Genomic DNA, 18,022 nt, shown 5'->3' with positions numbered 1-18,022 from the left:
GGAAAGAAGGAATTTCTTCCCACTGCCACCTGTAGCTTTGATGAATGATTTTCCAGAGTCCATATGACTGAAACTATCTGTTGCCAATTAGAAAATTAGGACGAACAGTTTGTTCCATGGTCAAGCTGAAAATGGTGCCTCTTTTTTTCCTGGAAAAACAAGCAAGAGCCACTAAAAACATATGTGACTTTTTTCACAAACACAGCAAAAAGCACTTTAAAACACTTTACCATCCTCAAAATAAACACAATCTACCCACATAAAAATGGTTTTCAATTACTTTAATCAACTTTAAAACTGACTGGAAAAAAACACTGATCCTGCTTAAAAGTATAATACAGTCTCATGACAGTCAACTAAAATACAAAATCATAATTTTAAAATATCTTTCACGAACAAAAAGCGTTATAAAATAAACCACTGCTTAAAAAATAGAATGTCCCCCTCAAAAGAAACTTATCAACTCAGCAATGGAACAGCACAAGCCGACCACTGATTCTGGAAAGCCTCAGAGAAGCGTACATTCGGCAGTAGGAAAGTTCTGAAAGGCTTGGCATCCAAACCTATCTTTTAGTCAGCTCAGCTCAAGCTGACTAGCAGTTTGGGTGTGTGGAAGGTCCTCTGAAGCTTTGGAAGCTAGCTGGATGTTATATCCTATGCAGAATACAACCTATATCACTAAAGCTGCAGCAGCAGTGATCAATATGTTGAACATCTCTGTAGTGTTACCTGGGGAAACTACCTCTCTGACTAACTGGCCTGAGACCATAAGATGCCAGATACTGCAAATTATATATGTGCCTTTTTTTCTAGGAATATGGAATTTTGAACAAGGGCAGAAGGCAATGGCTGAACCCTTCAACGATTGTTACTGCTGATGAAATCTGGCCCACATGGGAAGGCTACTGCTGTGGCTGTTGTTTTTGCCTTTACACTGTTATTTTCTCTGAAAAAAGCTATATTTATCTATAATGAAGGGCCGTGGCTTATTTTCAAGAGAAAAGTCTTGACACAGATGTAAAATATCTTAAATATCTAGGGATGAGTATGTGATACAGATATTTCACATTTCCATTTTTTAACTTTATCTTCCTTACTCTTTAAATCATTTCTGAAAGAAACCCAAACAAAAGACTTTAGTCTAGGGAACATTTTGCAGCTGAGTCTTGGGATATTCTGGGAAGGATAGGTTCTTAATCAGACATTCTTGAGTAAAACAGATACAGAGGTCACTGTCCTAAAGCCAGCATCCAAAGAATCATGCCAATGTTTAATTTAAAATGAGTACCCCACCTTATCTCCTGTCTGAGACATTGGTTTATCTTCTTTCTAAGGGAAGAATCTTTTATTCTTTGTGCCAGATCCTGAAGTAATTTATTTCTGGAACTACAACATACTGGTCAGGTAATCAACAGACCTTCCCATAATACTGAATTTTTAGTTTCCATACTGATCTAGAAGTTTACTTGCCTTAACATGCAGAACATTGCTAGGAGCCACTGCCTTCAGAATATCTTTGATGGAACCATTTCTATGACAGTGAGCTTTGCTACAGAATTCTTAATACAGTCAAAAAAGTCATTGTCCTTGCACCTCTGCACTTTAAATACCATTACATAATTCATAAAAGCTAAGTCATATAAACACTATAAACAGTAGCTTTGGGAGATAATTTTCATTTAAATTAATCTACGCTTGATTGTATTTTTATGTCTATTAAATTGTGCACATTTTTTTAGTATGTTGACAGTTTTATCAGTTCTTGAAAAGTACTTCACAAAGGAGCAGTACATTCTTAATATGTTTCGACACTATCTATATAGCTGCTGTTATCGAAGTGAATCCAAACAAGGCAATATGGTACAATCGCCTACTGATAAACTAAGTTATGTACTTAGTTGAATTACAGATTTATCTGGCCTCTGCCTGGACTCGAACAGTTGGACTGGTCACCTTGGTGCTCTTTTATTTGGCAATGGCATTCCTTACAAGCTCGAGCTTCTCCTGTATGTCATAAATCCCTTCTGCAAGGAGATACTTGGGCCTAAATAAAAGGAATAATTAACTGCATTTTATCTACAACAGAAAGTCACAAAATCAGCATACTTTACTAGGAATCCAGGGAAAGGACAATATCCAGTTTTGGCTGGGGGAAAGTGGGTGGGTTGTACCAGTGTCCAGACAGAGATAAAATAATTATATTGTTCTGTGAAGTACATACGTTATTTGTAGTGAATGAAACATCATGACCACAGTGAAAACAACAGCTATATCACATTCTGAGATACTAGTTTTACCGAAACCACAAACTGGAGACTTACTCTGGGAAAATGATCAAGTGCTTTCATTCTTTAATTACATAAAATAGAACTTATTCAGAATCTTATTAATGACATAGGCATCGATTTTCTGTTTAAATTAAAATGTTAGGGTCACTTAACCTATTAGAACAACCAATAAAAATGTTGCGTATAAAAATCAAACTAATGAACTTATCCATTTTGGAATAAGGAAGTTCCTCCACCAAATACCAAATTAAACAGATAAAATGAACCCAGGTAACAGTATTATAGTCTTTGTGCTAATAATAAACATTTAATATTAACAGAGTCATTTAATCCTGGGTTTTTATCTGCTCTGCATCTTATCTGCCAAGTAGCACCACAGCATTCCAGCCACACTTTGTAATCCCCTCCAAAATCACTAAGACTGACAACACTGACCACAGAAAAAGTAAACTTTTTAAATGATACATAATGCAGCACATGTTTGGCCAGTGCATTATTTGCATCCTTCTTTTTGTCCACCAATACATGGTCATATATCCTTCTTTTAAGAAACATGATAGTTTTGCCAATGTAAAAACTGGGGCAAGAACCACTTATAGTGAGATACACCACCCCTTGTGATTGACAGTCACATCTACTCTTGGCAGTAAAAGCCATATCACGTGAGTTCAATTGCACTGTTGATAAAATGTCACTGCTTACAATGACCACATTTGAAAGTGCCTACTGTGCTGGCCATAATCTTGTTCCTTGATGTGTTCTATTGTATATTATTAAATAACAAAAGCAATTAATTTTTCCAGAGTAAGTCTCCAGTTTGTGGTTTTGGTAGAACTAGTTTCTCTGATTGTACTTTTTGATGGTTCTACGCTGGTTTTGCCTTTTGGTCATTCTTGCTACATCACATTCTGGTTCATTGCTACTATAGAGCGAGACCAGACGTTAACAATGCTAAGAGGGTAAGCACCCCCTATATGCTCTTAACATCAAGCTTGCACTAAAAGCAGACAGTGTAGACCAGAAAACAGCAGCAGGAGGACATGAAATGGCTTAGTTTCAACTCCCTTTTCTGCCTGATGTCTGCTAAATTACACCCACTATTTTGATAATAACTGCTTCCCTTCCACAGGGAATATGCAAATACATCAACCATTTTACTACATTAGCAGCTTTCAAAAGCAGCACAACACTTCAATTTTGTTTTCACAATCTTACTTTTGACTAATTTGTAGTACATGGAGCTGATAAATCTCACGCACAGCAAGGAATTATGATCAGATCACTTATCTTAATGAAGTATTGCATGTTCTTAACATGGATGCCAAGATTCACTTCTCGAGCTTTGCCCTCAAGATTAATTTCTTCTCCATCTTCTCCAATGTGGATATTGAAGTTTTTATATATATTACGATCACTAAGTGGCTTACCCCTCAAGCAAACCACACACAAGTTGTGAGCGTCCTGAGGGAAGTTTGTATGCACACTTCTTACATTTTGAAAATCTAGGCTTTGGCTCTTTATCAATTTACAGGCCAAAGTTGTGAAACACCAAATAACTATCCATTACTCCAGTAAAACAGCAGAGGAAAAAGACAAATCTGCTTCTATCATAAGCTAACAAGGACTGAGTTAAGTGATAGATTTTTTTTTTACAGGGGGCAAGTAGTGGTGATCAACATCTGAAGCTTGTCAAAGGCGGTAAATAAAGTATAACAGAAAAATATTCTCTGAAGTACAATTAAGTCAAAATTTCACACTTATGTGCTATGAAGACAAAAAATATTCCCTAACATGCTCAGGCTAAAAGAGAGAGGTGCCAAAGCTGCAGTGGTGGTAACAAGATCTGGAGAGTCTCCTTGCAGCATGAGGTTATGGGACATGGGAGGAAACTGAGCTTGTGAGGAATGTCTTTGCTTGGGAAAAGGGTGCCAAGATAGCCAGTCCAACTGTTTCAGTGTCTGGACAGGACCAAAATAAATTGATATTGATCAGAGAAATAATCTATCTCACATATTCTTGATCCATCCTGAAATCTGTACCTTTGGACTCTAAGCTTATGATCAACAGTAATTTTGACTTACCTTTTAATATCATTAATAAGTCTGTTCTTTTCCTGAACTACACGCTTGTGGTGCATTCGATGAAAATCACGTTCTTTTTGCAATTTTACTAAAGATTCTTTTGCGTTGCTTCACAGAAGAAAAAGAAATAAATTCATATATTACAATACAATCATTATTTTGCAATTCATCACATTTAATTTGTACACCACTCAAAGTACAATTTTAATTCACATAAAACAGTAAAACTTCCAGTTTAACATAAATGAAAAGTTCACATGTATCTTTTTTAACAACTTTATTAACATCATGTATTACACAGTAACATGAGCAAACCATTACAAATATTTTTTTTTTCATGCATTATACCTATATAGGTTCATAGGTTGAATCTAGGCTATCGGCCCTAGGGCCTGTACAAGCCTAGCCATAACAATTCCCTGACTATTTCTTCCCACAATATTTACTTTCCTGGACCCCTGTCCAGCAGGGTGACTGATGTGATCCCTGGAGTAAATTTCCTATCTCCTATCCAGTCGTCAAGGTTCCTTTTGAAGAGGGCCAAGGAGGCACTCTGCTTGACATGTATGGGCAGTCTACTCCAGAGTATGGGGAGTCTTTGGGTCAGGAACCTATCCTTCCAGTATGTTTTGTTCATTGTGATGACAAGGTTTAGGTCCCTGGAGCGTGTGGCTCTGATGGATTGGGATTTCTTTAAGTGTAGCATGTCCAACAGCTCTGGGTTTGACATGGCCTTGTATGTTAAGCAGAGATCGCCTCTGAGTAGACGATATGAGACAGAGTATAGCTGGAGTTTTTTTAGTCGGTCAGCATAGGGCATCTGCTTCAGGCCTGTGATTCTTTTAGTGAGGTGTTTCTGCGGCCTTTCCACTTGTTGCAGATGTCTTGTGAGGTACATACCAAATGGGGCGTTGTACTCTACGATGGGTCTAATGAGGGATGAGTACAGTGGAACAATGACTTCCTTTTTTCTGGATGAAAAGCCCTTAGTGATGAGGTGTGCCACATAGAAGGATTTCCTGACTGTTGTGGTGATGTGGTTATCGAAGGTGAGACCACTGTCCACCTGTGTTCCTAAGTCTCTTATCACAGAATACAGTAACAATTATTTGATTTAACATTATGTAGATTGCTCAAGTCCCGTCTTCCCTGAAATTTCACTCCTCCTTTTGAATATTACTTTGTACCTATTGTTCCCACAGATCCCATTTACTTTTGTGTAGTTCACTCCTTCCTTTTTCTAAAGATCCCACCTCTAATTCTTCTATCTCCTTTATAGCATTTAGTAATTCTGTAACAGTTGGTTTAGGTTTTGATTTCCATTTTCCAGTAAGTACTTTTTGCTAGCCATAAGCATTAAACTTAAACAGGGCATTACTATCTCTAGGCAATTCAGTTTCTATATCCCTGCTCAAAAGAGACTTTTCTTTGGTTACAATAATATGCTCCCCCAACATCTCTGACAGAGTATCCTGAAGGAAATTTGTAAAATCAACATCTCGAAAAACATGTCCCCATGTTCCCTCTCTTTCTCATAACACCAACAGCAACTGCTGTGTACTTGTGGATAAATTATCTGACATCTACTTGGGGTATAAAAATGCCCGTGAAAGTACTTATATGCAAAAATCTTAAACCTTCTAGATATCCTCCCACTGTTTCTTTGTATACTGCCATTTTCCAGGCTTTTCTAACCTCTACTGATTTTTATAGTTATAATTCATTGTTTTAAATGCCCCGAATATCCCTTTTTTGACTACAGCTTCTGTTTTAGACTCTAAACTCAGATAAAGCGGATTGTTTCATTTAACACTCCTCTATCTCTTTAACTATGCCTGTACTCTTGGCTTTCAATCCCTGGTAGGGAAGACCTTAGAAATAGTTACATTATCCACATCTCAAAACAGTTATGCATTTCAGTTCTTGGAATTTACCTTTATCCAGAATTATTTTTTGTTCGGTGAAAAATATTACCTGTAACAAAAAGGCAGAGCAATAGGGTGTGGATTTGCCCCATCTTATTCCAATATATTTATAGGTGATTTTAAAAGGCAGAATATCTGTATTTGTAGAAGCACACAATTTAAGTTAAATATTTCCAATCTACAGATGATTTGATATTACTGAAGGTGATATCAATAAGGATCCTTGACTTTATGGAATGGTAACATCCCAAAATACAGGGTATAGAGTTTTCCTACAAAACTGGAAAAAAAATGATACATGTCAGACAACATTAACTGAGTGGGAGAGAATTAATTTCAAAATACCAAAAGGAAATAGTAAATGTTTACAAGTAAAGAATGATTATTACCTTATTTACCTTAAAGTCAAATTTTAAGAATGAAAAGATTAACATTAAACAGGAGATAGATTATATTTGTAAAAAGTGCATGCCAGGGCCTATGAAAAGCAAATACTGGAAAATATCTTACTCAAAAACATGAATCTTCCAAACAACCAATGAACACAAACCAAAAATAAAATACATTAAAAAACAACGCAGTCAGCAAATCCAGGTAATCCCAGAAAGGGTTTATTAAAAACAACAGACTCTCTCCATTAGTACCTTGGACAATATGCCTTTGTTAAGAGTAATAACTACCAAACTAAACTAAACTAGTTCTAACCTAACAAATGTGTAGTTGTCCAAGGTGCAAGAGGAGAGTGTAACTGTTTTTTTTTTTTTTTTAATAAACCCTTTTTGGAATTACTTGGATTTGCTGGCTGCATTGTTTTTTAATTCAAAAACATGAATCTCCTGCACTAGTACCTGCTAAAGTAAAAAGTTTATCAAAAGAAAATAAGGTTGTGTTTTCACTTACAAAATTGCAGAAATAGCTCAAAAATACTGTCATTTATTAAAAGGTAATGAAAAATTATGGAAGCTGTGACCTGGCAGTGCAGCATATAATGATAAAATGGAAGTTAGGTACTTACCATAACATTGGATCCATTTCATCCATGTCCAGTTGATATGACTGTTAAGTACCTAGCCGCTCCTCGGATCCAATCTGACCATTCACTAGTGTTCTAGTACCTTGAGTCCCTGCTAACTTTTCCACATTCCTAGTGAACTTAATCTTTGGATTGAGTTTGCTAACTAGAAATCACACTATAGAGTTCAAGTCCTAAATTTTGTAATGTATTATAATACCTATGGTTCGTGCAATAAGTATTTTATATTTTTGCTTTTGAAAATGAATGTTGAACAATATTCTAATTGATATTAAGAATTAATTTGATTTTATTTTTATTTACATTTTCATTTAATATTGGTATATATATTGACTTACAAGATGGTAATGAAATTGAGTTCAATTATAATTTAATCATAATATTGAATTAATAAATTATTGCACGAACCATAGGTATTACAATACATTACAAAATTTAGGACATAATATATTATATTTTATGAATTACAATAAGGAAATTGAACATTAGTTGGTACATGGGATTTTAAATGCATATTTTACATGCATTTTTTATAGAAACGTACTGTTTTTAGATAAATGCACTTCTTCAAATTAAGCTGTTTTTTTAATTTTTGGCGCTAAAAAGAATATTTAAAAGGCTAATTGATTAATTGATGTTATTCTGAAGAAGTCCACATTGCATGTGGATGAAAGCGCTTAATCTTACATCATTTTAAACAGTTATATAATAAATCTATGGAATACAACTTGCTGGTGTTCGCATTTGTCTGAGGCATCCAGCATCCAGTAGTGTTTTCATACTGCTATTTTGGTTACATTGTTGCTTGAATGCTATAGTGTGGTTTAGTAGTCATTTGGCATGAATACCTTGGATGAATTTCCTTCCAACAAGTCTTCCCCGGCTGGCAAGGATGAGTTGCAGAGACTGCATTCTGAAGTTTCAATTCTCAAAGGTGAAGTAACTCGTTTACTGGAACTAATGACACAACTTGGTCCAAAAGGGCAGGCATTGCAACGTATGGGCAGAGGGTCCAATCAACCTGCTGGTAGTATAGTGGATTCTGAACTTCCCAATGGCCAGGGGGCAGTTATCGGTGCATCTGCAACTCTGGAAAACGTGGGTATGCACGGAACCGCAAACAACAGCAGCAGGTTATCTGAGAAAAATTTTACTTTTGACTTTTCACTATACAATCTCGATGAAGAATCTCATCGGACAGGAACCAAACCCAAACGTACCATGGCAGGAAAAACGTATTCAACAACAGTGAACAGTGGTACAACTAATATGAAAGGTACTGTAAGACATAGTTCTAGTCCCAGAGTGAGTGTTATTTGTAATAATACAGCTAAATGCAATACGGGACAGTGTATCGCCCAGTTGGAAGATTTTTTACAAAGAGATGTATGTTTCAATACATTGAGTCAAGCAAATGGGCCTGAACCCATTCAAGCTAATATACTTAATGGGACATTAAAAGAGCTTATTTATTCATTTGGAAAAATGTTGAATGCAATAAAAGGTGTAAAGATAGATAATGCTTATTTAAATAAATGTCTTACATTGAATATAGTCCCTAAGGGACTTCGTTTTTTTTAAATACCTATGGGGGTGTTTTTGAATGATCAAGTTTGTGAAGAATGTAATAGTTTGTTTAATAATTTTGGTTTTGATTATATGCATCTTTTAATTAAGAAAAATGACGAAAAATTGTGTAAGCTCACTGCACAAGCAGAGAAATTAAACAATGCTATAACAAATTATTTATTATTTGACCAGTGGGAAAAGCTTTATACAAAACAATACACATTAGCAGAGAAGAAAGCCCAGATAATACAAGTAAAAAAAAAACAAAAAGATAAATAGAGATGTAGCCGAGTAAAAGTCTAATAGAGTGTACCCTTGGAAAGAAAACATAAGGGGAACAGTGAGGCATTTAAGGATAAAGATATAGATGGGCGTCAGAGTTATATACAGGATGGACATTATGAAGTTGGAAATTCAAATTTTCAAGTAGGTGGGAAACAAACCACAGCAGAATAGGAAAAAGACCTGGAAGTGGAGAAGGAACAGACAGGAATGGGGGCAGAAAAATTTTATGAACCAGGAATGGGGGAACAACAGGAGACAGGTACTGAGGATGTGACAAGTAGTGACAACTATGCATTAGCAGAAACAGTTGTAGATGAGAAGACTATAGATGGTATTGTATGTAGTAGGGACAACTTTAATATATACAATTATACCAGCAATGCAGTTGGAGAAGAGTACTTTAAATTATTTTTGAAAGGTATGAAATACATACCTAAGACAAAATTCCATGGAGTCGATTGCCTAACTGAAATCAAGCTATTTCTTAGAAAAATTAATCTAGCCATTTTTTTTCACAATAAACCATGTTCAGGTATTAAGGATGGGTTGAGGAAAAAAAGTGTTTATATCCCGCCTATACACTCAAGTGTAGCTGTGTATGAAAAAATCGCAAAAAGGGAAATATATTGTTTAAAAAACAGTACAAGACATAAGAAAGTATTGAATAACCTTACGGACAAAGAAACACAGCTAATTCAACAGTTAAAAAGCAAAAGTAACATCAGGGTGATGAAACCTGATAAAGGTGGAGGTGTGGTTTTATATGACTCATTTGAATATACGAATAATATGTATAAAATTTTACAGGAGTCAGGAAACTACAATATAGTATCAAAAAATGAAATCAGTATAGGATATAGACGAATTGACATGTACCTGGAAGAAGAGATGGACGTATCACACAATACCTATAAATACCTAAAGGTAGAACATCCGATGTTAGCAAATATAGTAGGTATACCTAAAGTTCACAAGAGTATTACTGATCCTCCATTCCGTCCTATTGTTTCTGGTAGCCATTCAAAAAAATTTCCATTGGGTACTGCTATTGACAAATGGCTTAAGCATATATACTCCAGGATACCTCATTTAATAAAGGACTCTTGGGCTTTATTAGGTTATCTAACTTCTGAAGTTTGGAAGGAAGGAATTGTTTATATTACAGTGGATGTGATAGACTTATTTTCATGCATTCCCAAACAAGAAGGACTAGAAAGTTTCTGTAATAGTATTAGACAATACTCAGGCTTAGAATGGGAACAAATTAATTTAATAATGGAACTTATGTCTATTGTACTGAAACACAACTACATATATTTGGAGGGTGAATATTACAAGCAGACCAGAGGAGTAGCAATGGGGGCAGCTTGTGCCCCCATTTTTGCAAATCTGGTCATGCTAGATTGGGAGACTAAGAACATCTTCTAAGTATATAAGATATTATTCAAGGTTCTTGGATGATATTCTTATTATATGGGAAGGACCAGTACACAAAATAGATGAGTTAATTGCATGCATGAATAACACAGGTGAGTATTTAAAGTTTACACATTCCTATAGTACTGAAGGTATAGCGTATTTGGATACATTTATATCTAGTACAGCCAATGGATTCAAGTCTCGTATACACAAGAAGGATACATTCTCCAATAATTATTTGGAGTATATTGGTAACCATCCTCAAATAATGATGAGAAACATATTTAAAGGACAGTGTATACCAGCAGCTAGAATGACGTCCACATATTCAGAAATGCTTGAAGAAATTGAATTTATAAAAATATTGTTCAGTGCCAGGGGGTACCCACTGCACTTGTTGAACAGTGTTAAGGAATATGTAGTTGGTGAATGGGGTAAGAAATATTTTCCAATATTAGGAAGACAACAGTTAATAACCACTGTTGTGACTGATAATTTGGATAAAAGGTACAATAAGGCTTGTATTTTGGAATATACACCCCAAGTTAATCAAATAAAGTGGATCCTACATAGGAATTGGAGCATACAACAGATAATGAAATAAAAAATATAGTTGGAGATACCCCAATGTTTGTATACAAGATGGGGAAAAATGTAAAGATGATTTTGGAGAGGGGTTACATGGTCAGGAACATCAACCAGCAGAATAAACACACTACAAAATGTGGTAGCTGTAGACAGTGTCAAGTCATATTAGAAAATGAAGGCATTATTCTGGAGAACATAAATAGGACCAGAACTACATTTCAGTATGGAAATTGCAATACGAAGCATATTAAATATATGGCCAAATGCATGACCTGTCCAAGTTTTTACATAGGTAAAATGGAGAGAATGCTCAAAAGGAGAATTTACGACCATTTGTACGCCATAAAAAGAAAAGATAAATCTAATGCCCTGTTTAGACATATAGACAAACTTGGGGAAAGTCATGTCTTTAGATTTGCTATCCTGGAACAAGTTAGGCAAGGACAAAGAGGAGACAACTATAAAGCATTGTTAGGCTTGAAGGAAGTTAAATGGCAGATACTAACTGACGCTTCAAATGAACCTGGCTTAAATGACTATATTACAATAAAACCTATTTTACAGGTTAATATGTAGGCTTCATAAGAATATGCTTGTATGGATTGTAAAGTATTTTATATTTTTGCTTTTGAAAATTAATGTTGAACAATATTCTAATTGATATTAAGAATTAATTTGATTTTATTTTTATTTACATTTTCATTTGATATTGGTATATATATTGACTTGCAAGATGGTAATGAAATTGTGATCAATTACAATTTAATCATAATATTGAATTAATAAATTATTGCACGAACCATAGGTATTACAATACATTACATTTAAGACAAATAATATATTATATTTTATGAATTACAGTAAGGAAATTGAGCATTATTTGGTACATGCGATTTTAAATGCATATTTTAAATGCATCTTTTATAGAAACGTACTGTTTTTAGATGAATGTACTTTTTCTTCAAATGAAGCTGTTTTTTTTGTATTTTTGCCACCAAAAAGAATATATTAAAGGCTTATTGAATAGTTGTATAATAAATCTGTGGAATACAGCTTATTGGTGTTCACATTTGTCTGAGGCACCCAGCATCCAGTAGCGTTTTCATACTGCTAACTAGAAATCATATATATTATGAAAACAGCAATTACCTGTTGAGGATGATAGGTGCTTGATGATTTGAAAGGCAGACGGAGGGGATGTTGTATTGATGGACTTGTATAAAGAATTATGGTAAGTGCATAACGTCCGTATCTTATTTCAGCAGTTTGTCTGATCTGATCGAGACAGAATCCCAATATATTCTTAGTCCCAGGTGGAATAAGGACAGGATACCGCTAAGAACTAAAATGTTAAAGGCTGCTCTGGTGATGTCCAGTTTGTAATGCTTAGAAAATGAGTGCAGCACAGACCAAGTTGCTGGTGCACAACATCAATAGAGGAGGTCTTGAAAAAGGATGTAGAAGCAGCCAGATATGTTGCAGAATGGGCTATTGGTTTTGAAGTCTGACTTTTATTACTGGAAAGGTAAACAATTGAGATAATCAGGACCCTTACACATCCTAAATAATTTAAGACAGCCATCAAAGATGCTTTAAAAGTCACTGGTCCTGCCACTGCACTCTCCCTCCTTAACATCCCCTACTTCTCATACCTTAATCTACTTTCTGCCCTTAACTCACTCTTCTCACTAGCTCTCTCTAATCTTCCTTGACTACTCTTTCTACTGTCTTCCAAAATCTATTAAGCAAATTGCCACAGAGAAACATTCTATTGTAATTGTCTTGCCTTTATGCAACTACATCATGATAAAACTGTTTTTTTTAACCACTTACCCCAAAAACTATACACATCTTAATGACATATTTCTTTTTATACATCTTTAAATAAGTTATGCTATACTCCTGATTACTGACACTGTATAACATTGTATTGCTACTTAATGCCTTGTAATAATCCTGTAACATTGCTGTTTAATGCTAATTCATAATGAAAATTGTATAATATGTTGGAGCTTTTCTCCCCGGGCCTCTGCTGAAAAAGGTCTTTTCAGCTCACTTGGACAATCCTGGTCAACAAATGTAAAATAAATAAAAATAATAAATAAATGCAATCTGACAGTCATCTATGTAGAGTTTGCTTGGTTACTTTAGGTCCCAATCTGTTTGGAATAAAAATTTCATGATTAATTGGATGCCCTTTTGGAATGACTTAGTTTTGTGTAAATAAAATCTAAGTTGCTTGTGGTCATCTAAGATATATATATGAGCTATTCCCCTTTGTTGGAGTAATGTGGGAATAGAAGAGAAGGTTGATGGACTGAATAACATTGTTCTCAGAAGCCGCCATAGGAATAATGGAAGCCTGGCTCTTAGAGTGACTATCTTCATGGAAACTCAGATAAGGTAGAGAGAGGGACAAGGCATGCAGTTCTTATATTCTTTTAGCTAATGTAATAGCCATGGGAAATATTGTTTCCAAGACAAATAGTTCAGGTCTGCAGACAAAAGATAGTCTGAATGGAGCTTTGGTTAGAGCTTCCAAAATCAAATTCAAATCACAGGGGGGAGGTGGGGTTCTTAATGGGAGGACAAAGAATAAACCCCCCTTTGAGAAAGGCTCTGCACAGCTTATGAGATGCTTACCACACAGTTTGAAAATCAGGATGGTAGTTGAAAATGGCTGTCAATTGCAATTTAATGGTAAAGCAGTTGCAGCCTGTACTAAAGAGGGGTTGGGACTTCTGCGATGGAAATAGAATTTGAATTAAAACAATGCCTAAAAGCCCAGAGAGACAATCTTTTCCATTTGCTCCTGTAAACCTTTTGAGAGAACTTCTTTGGGGAAGCAGAAAGAATGTGAATTACATTCTATGACTGGGAATAATATATGGCTATTAAGGGAACTGAAGAAACTAAGCAATTAACTTGAAGTTGTAAAGGTCCAGGGCATACCTCTCAACTGTTCAGATTTTCAAAGAATGTGCAGATTTTTGACATATATATTTTTGTTCCGTTTCTCATAAAATTGTAGTTTTCTAGCAAACCACTGAGGACCAAAGTCAGAAAATAATGGCAGACACTTGATTTTCAGACTTAATATCCTTCAGAAAATTCATGCCAATACAAAACTTGTTATTCTATCCACTTTCTAAGTTTGTAAAAGGAATATTTAAAAAGTGTTCCTATTTTTGGGTCTCTGTCCACCCATTATTTGTGGCTTTTTCCAGATTTCTTGCTCTAAGAATTTGAGAGGTATGGTCCAGGTGAGGCTGACCAGAGAGGTGACAGAGTAGATCTGGACACAGATCTAGAAGTCAATGAGGGCTTCATTATGTGAGGCTTTAGCAAGGTAAACCAAATCTGTCTTGGCCAGAATGGAGCAATGAGGACCACATGCGATTTTACAGGTAGATTCTTTCCAAAGGAACTTGATTATGAAGGGCAGAGGAGGGAAGAGGCATAGATGACCAGGGGGGTCACAAGCAGACTAGAACATCCCTGGGTGACTGTCCCAGAGGAGGAATAAGGGCAAACTAGCTCCAGTATTTGGAGTTTGAAGAACAGGTGTGGCAAGCCCCATTGACTGAATATTTCATACGCTACCTCTTGAATCAGGGACCACTCTTAAGGTAAACAGATGGAAATACTGAATCTGTCTGCTAACCAGTTGGACTTCCTAGAATGTGCAATGCTCCCAGAAGGTGATCTGAATCTAGAGTCCACTACCACACTCTCATGGCTTCTCGGTAAAGTGGGTAAAGCTTGGCTACTGTGGACATGGGTTCTGGGAAAAGGATACAGAAAAGCCTATGGACATGATATATTGGGTCCATATGTCATGTATGATGATTATCTACATGAGAAGGTGTTGAGATAACTGCCCACAGACTGCCTCTAGAGATAGGCAGTCAGGCAAGCTGTCAGGGGTGTTGGATAGGGCTTCTTTGAAAGATTTCCCTATACCCCTGATTTTGAGAACTACTTTGATCTCTGGCTTGACATTTACTGAAGGGGGCTCCTCTGCCACTGCTGCCCCTGCCAGAGGAGGAGGACTCAATGGGTTGGTACTGTGATCGTTTTAAACCATATGGATTTGGAACCTTGCTCATTCCTGTTGAAAGGTCATTGAGGGTTCTCAAACCTAACTCCCACAGCAGACAATGTTTTCTCATCCTGCTCACACCTTGTTAAATGAATGCTATGTACTTAATATAATGAATTGTCTGCTTCCATCCTCTTCGATGTATGAGTACTTCAGATCCAATCAAATCTGAAACTGGCCACTCTCAGACTTTGAATCCAAAGTTCAGGCTCCTCCTCCTACCCATAATCTCCTCCTTGCACTAAATTACTTCAGACTGAGTTTGATCACTTCCTATAACAAGGACCATTACACCTAATATATTCTGTGAAGCCCAAAGAGCTCATGGCTGTCGATAAATCAGTGCTGTCACTCCAGAACATGACAAACTGGAAGGGGGGCGGAGGAATAGAAGTTGAGGAGGATGGAAGCAGATAACATGGACCTATTGTTAAGGTGTGTATATATATATATATATATATATATATATATATATATATATATATATATATATATGTATACACATATATACATTTTATATTTGCTGTTTCTTCCATCCATTCATAACATATGATCTGTTACGAATAGCCAAAAAAGAAACTGGTAAAAAGACAAACCAAACGGAACTGGAAACAATAAGAATAGACCCAAGATAATGTTCACCGTTTATTGTAAGCGCTTTCGGCTTAGTCCTTACTAAGCCTTCTTCAGACAAAACTTATAACTTAACATATGATCTGTTCCTAAAGCTACCGCAAACCTTGGGAGGTCTCCCAGAATGATATTCTGGATGATGCATGGACAAAGGGAAGTCCTGGACCTATATTCCACGTCTAGTTTGTAGTAAGATAGGAAAGCATGAACATTAGACAAAGCTGTTGCAGCACAAATGTCATCAACTATTACCTTTGAGAAAAAAGCAGTTGAAGTAGCAACTGACCTAGTAAAATGAGCCTTAGGATTGTCAGGCAGGCAGTCCCTTCTCCTTATAAACATAAGAAGTGAACTCAGATAACCATTGCAAAAGAGTTACTTTGAACAATACCTAATTTTGCAAGAGAAACGAGTCCACCTCAGGAAGAAAGGATGGATTTATACTCAGTACTACCCTGTCCTTGTGAAAAAACAAATAGGGGGGGGGGGTTACAAGAAAGGGTGATAAATTTTGAAACTGTGCGAAAGTAATTACCACCAGAAATAATGTTCTCCAACAAAGATATTTCAATTCAACCATGGCTGAAGTTTCAAATGGAGGTCTCCTCAACACTTGAAGAACAGTAATGCTCCATGAAAGGACAGGGTCCCTGACAGGAGGCTGGAGAATGAAGGTGCCTCTTAAGAAGGCCTTAGACAAACTCAAAGAAGCAATTGGCGATTGATTTTCTCCTATGTGAACGCTTCCACTGAGTGACTTCCCAAACCTCTTGTATCAGAGGCACATGGGATATATGCAAATGATCCTTATGAACATTAGGTATTTCAGCTAACTGGTGATTCTGAATGTCCATGACTTGTTTCGTTTTAATGGACAATTTCAGGCCAATAAAGCCAAACCCCACTAGCTGTGGATACACATATTTCAGTCTTGTTATGACCTCATCAGCACAGCACAGCACAGCACAAGCAGAGTGTTTGACTAAGCATTAGAAACACTGGGCTGTTGCACCCAGCTGATGTCCATTATCATTAGGGTCATTGCAAAAATATCCCAAACAACAAACTAAAACAATGAGTGAGAAGGTCACTGAAAAACCAATCAGTAAAAACAAAATGAAAATGCCAGCAAAGCTAGTACTTCCACTGAGTGACATCCCAAACCTCTTGTAAAAGAGGCACATATATCCATATCACTCATGCTGGTCAACAAGGGATACCAACAAACAAGTAGAAGGGGCAGAGCTCTGAAAAGAACTCTCTCATCTAGACAGGGTGGAATGGACAAACAAGACCTCCTCTGCAGCATTAATTCAAGAATTTCTCCAAAAATGACATCTTCTGTATGGTATCATTAGTAACTCTTTCTTTAATCCAAGTCGGTAGTTGATGTGAAGGACTCCGAGGGGTAGTATACATATTTCCTCTTACACATCCTCTTCCTTGGAATCTCTGGCTAGGACTGGTCCGAATCTACAGAAGAGTCTGTCCATATAGTTTGTATATTGCCAAAGGATATAGGTCTGCTCTGACCCTGAGAACCTTGATGAATAGGTATAAGAGCTGATAAAAGGGGACCCGGGGTAGAACCAGTGCCAAAGGAATTTCTGTTAGCCTGGAAGTGGAACAGGCAATCATCCTCTCCACAGCCTCGAATGAATAACCAGAATAAGTCCATAACTAAGGCCCTGTCCTCAGTACCAACTCTTCATCTGTTGAGGCACAGGTGGATAGAACCAAAGACTGGAGTCCTGACAGAAAAGATCCAGGCTGCTTCAAGGCTGTGACTGGTACTGAGAGTTTGAATGCAGACAACCCCAACATTAAAAAGTGAGTTTGACAATACTGCGAAGCTAACATCAACCTTTTAGGTCAAGATCCACTCAACACCAAAAGGATTGGTACAGAGTGAATCAGGAGAGAGATGATTACCACTGAAACTGGAACCATTGTCAGTGCTGATGAAATAGAATCCAGTTGGAAAATCAGCTCTGAAGCCACTGGTTGTAGTATGAGTAGATTTGAAGGATTTAGCTTAGACTGCAGAAGGAGGTCTACAAGAGAAGAAGCACAGGAACTCCCTCTGGAATGAATGTCTA

The 18,022-nt window shown here is 36.5% G+C and overlaps 1 protein-coding gene across 3 annotated transcripts in view; it reads right to left on the bottom strand.

The window, feature by feature from the left end:
* The window catches only part of SPAG16 (sperm associated antigen 16), a 971,574-nt gene that overhangs the window by 400,187 nt on the left and 553,365 nt on the right, over positions 1–18,022 (bottom strand). For all 3 annotated transcript variants that reach the window (XM_044075715.1, XM_044075714.1, XM_044075716.1), the window contains one exon: positions 4,370–4,477. In XM_044075715.1, the coding sequence (XP_043931650.1) occupies positions 4,370–4,477 (108 nt within the window). The remainder of the gene's footprint in view (positions 1–4,369; positions 4,478–18,022) is intronic.

This window comes from Protopterus annectens, chromosome 6.part1 (assembly GCF_019279795.1).
Source record: "Protopterus annectens isolate FY-2018-M chromosome 6.part1, PAN1.0, whole genome shotgun sequence".
Lineage (NCBI taxonomy): Eukaryota > Metazoa > Chordata > Ceratodontiformes > Protopteridae > Protopterus > Protopterus annectens.
This window is presented reverse-complemented; position numbering and strand designations above follow the sequence as displayed.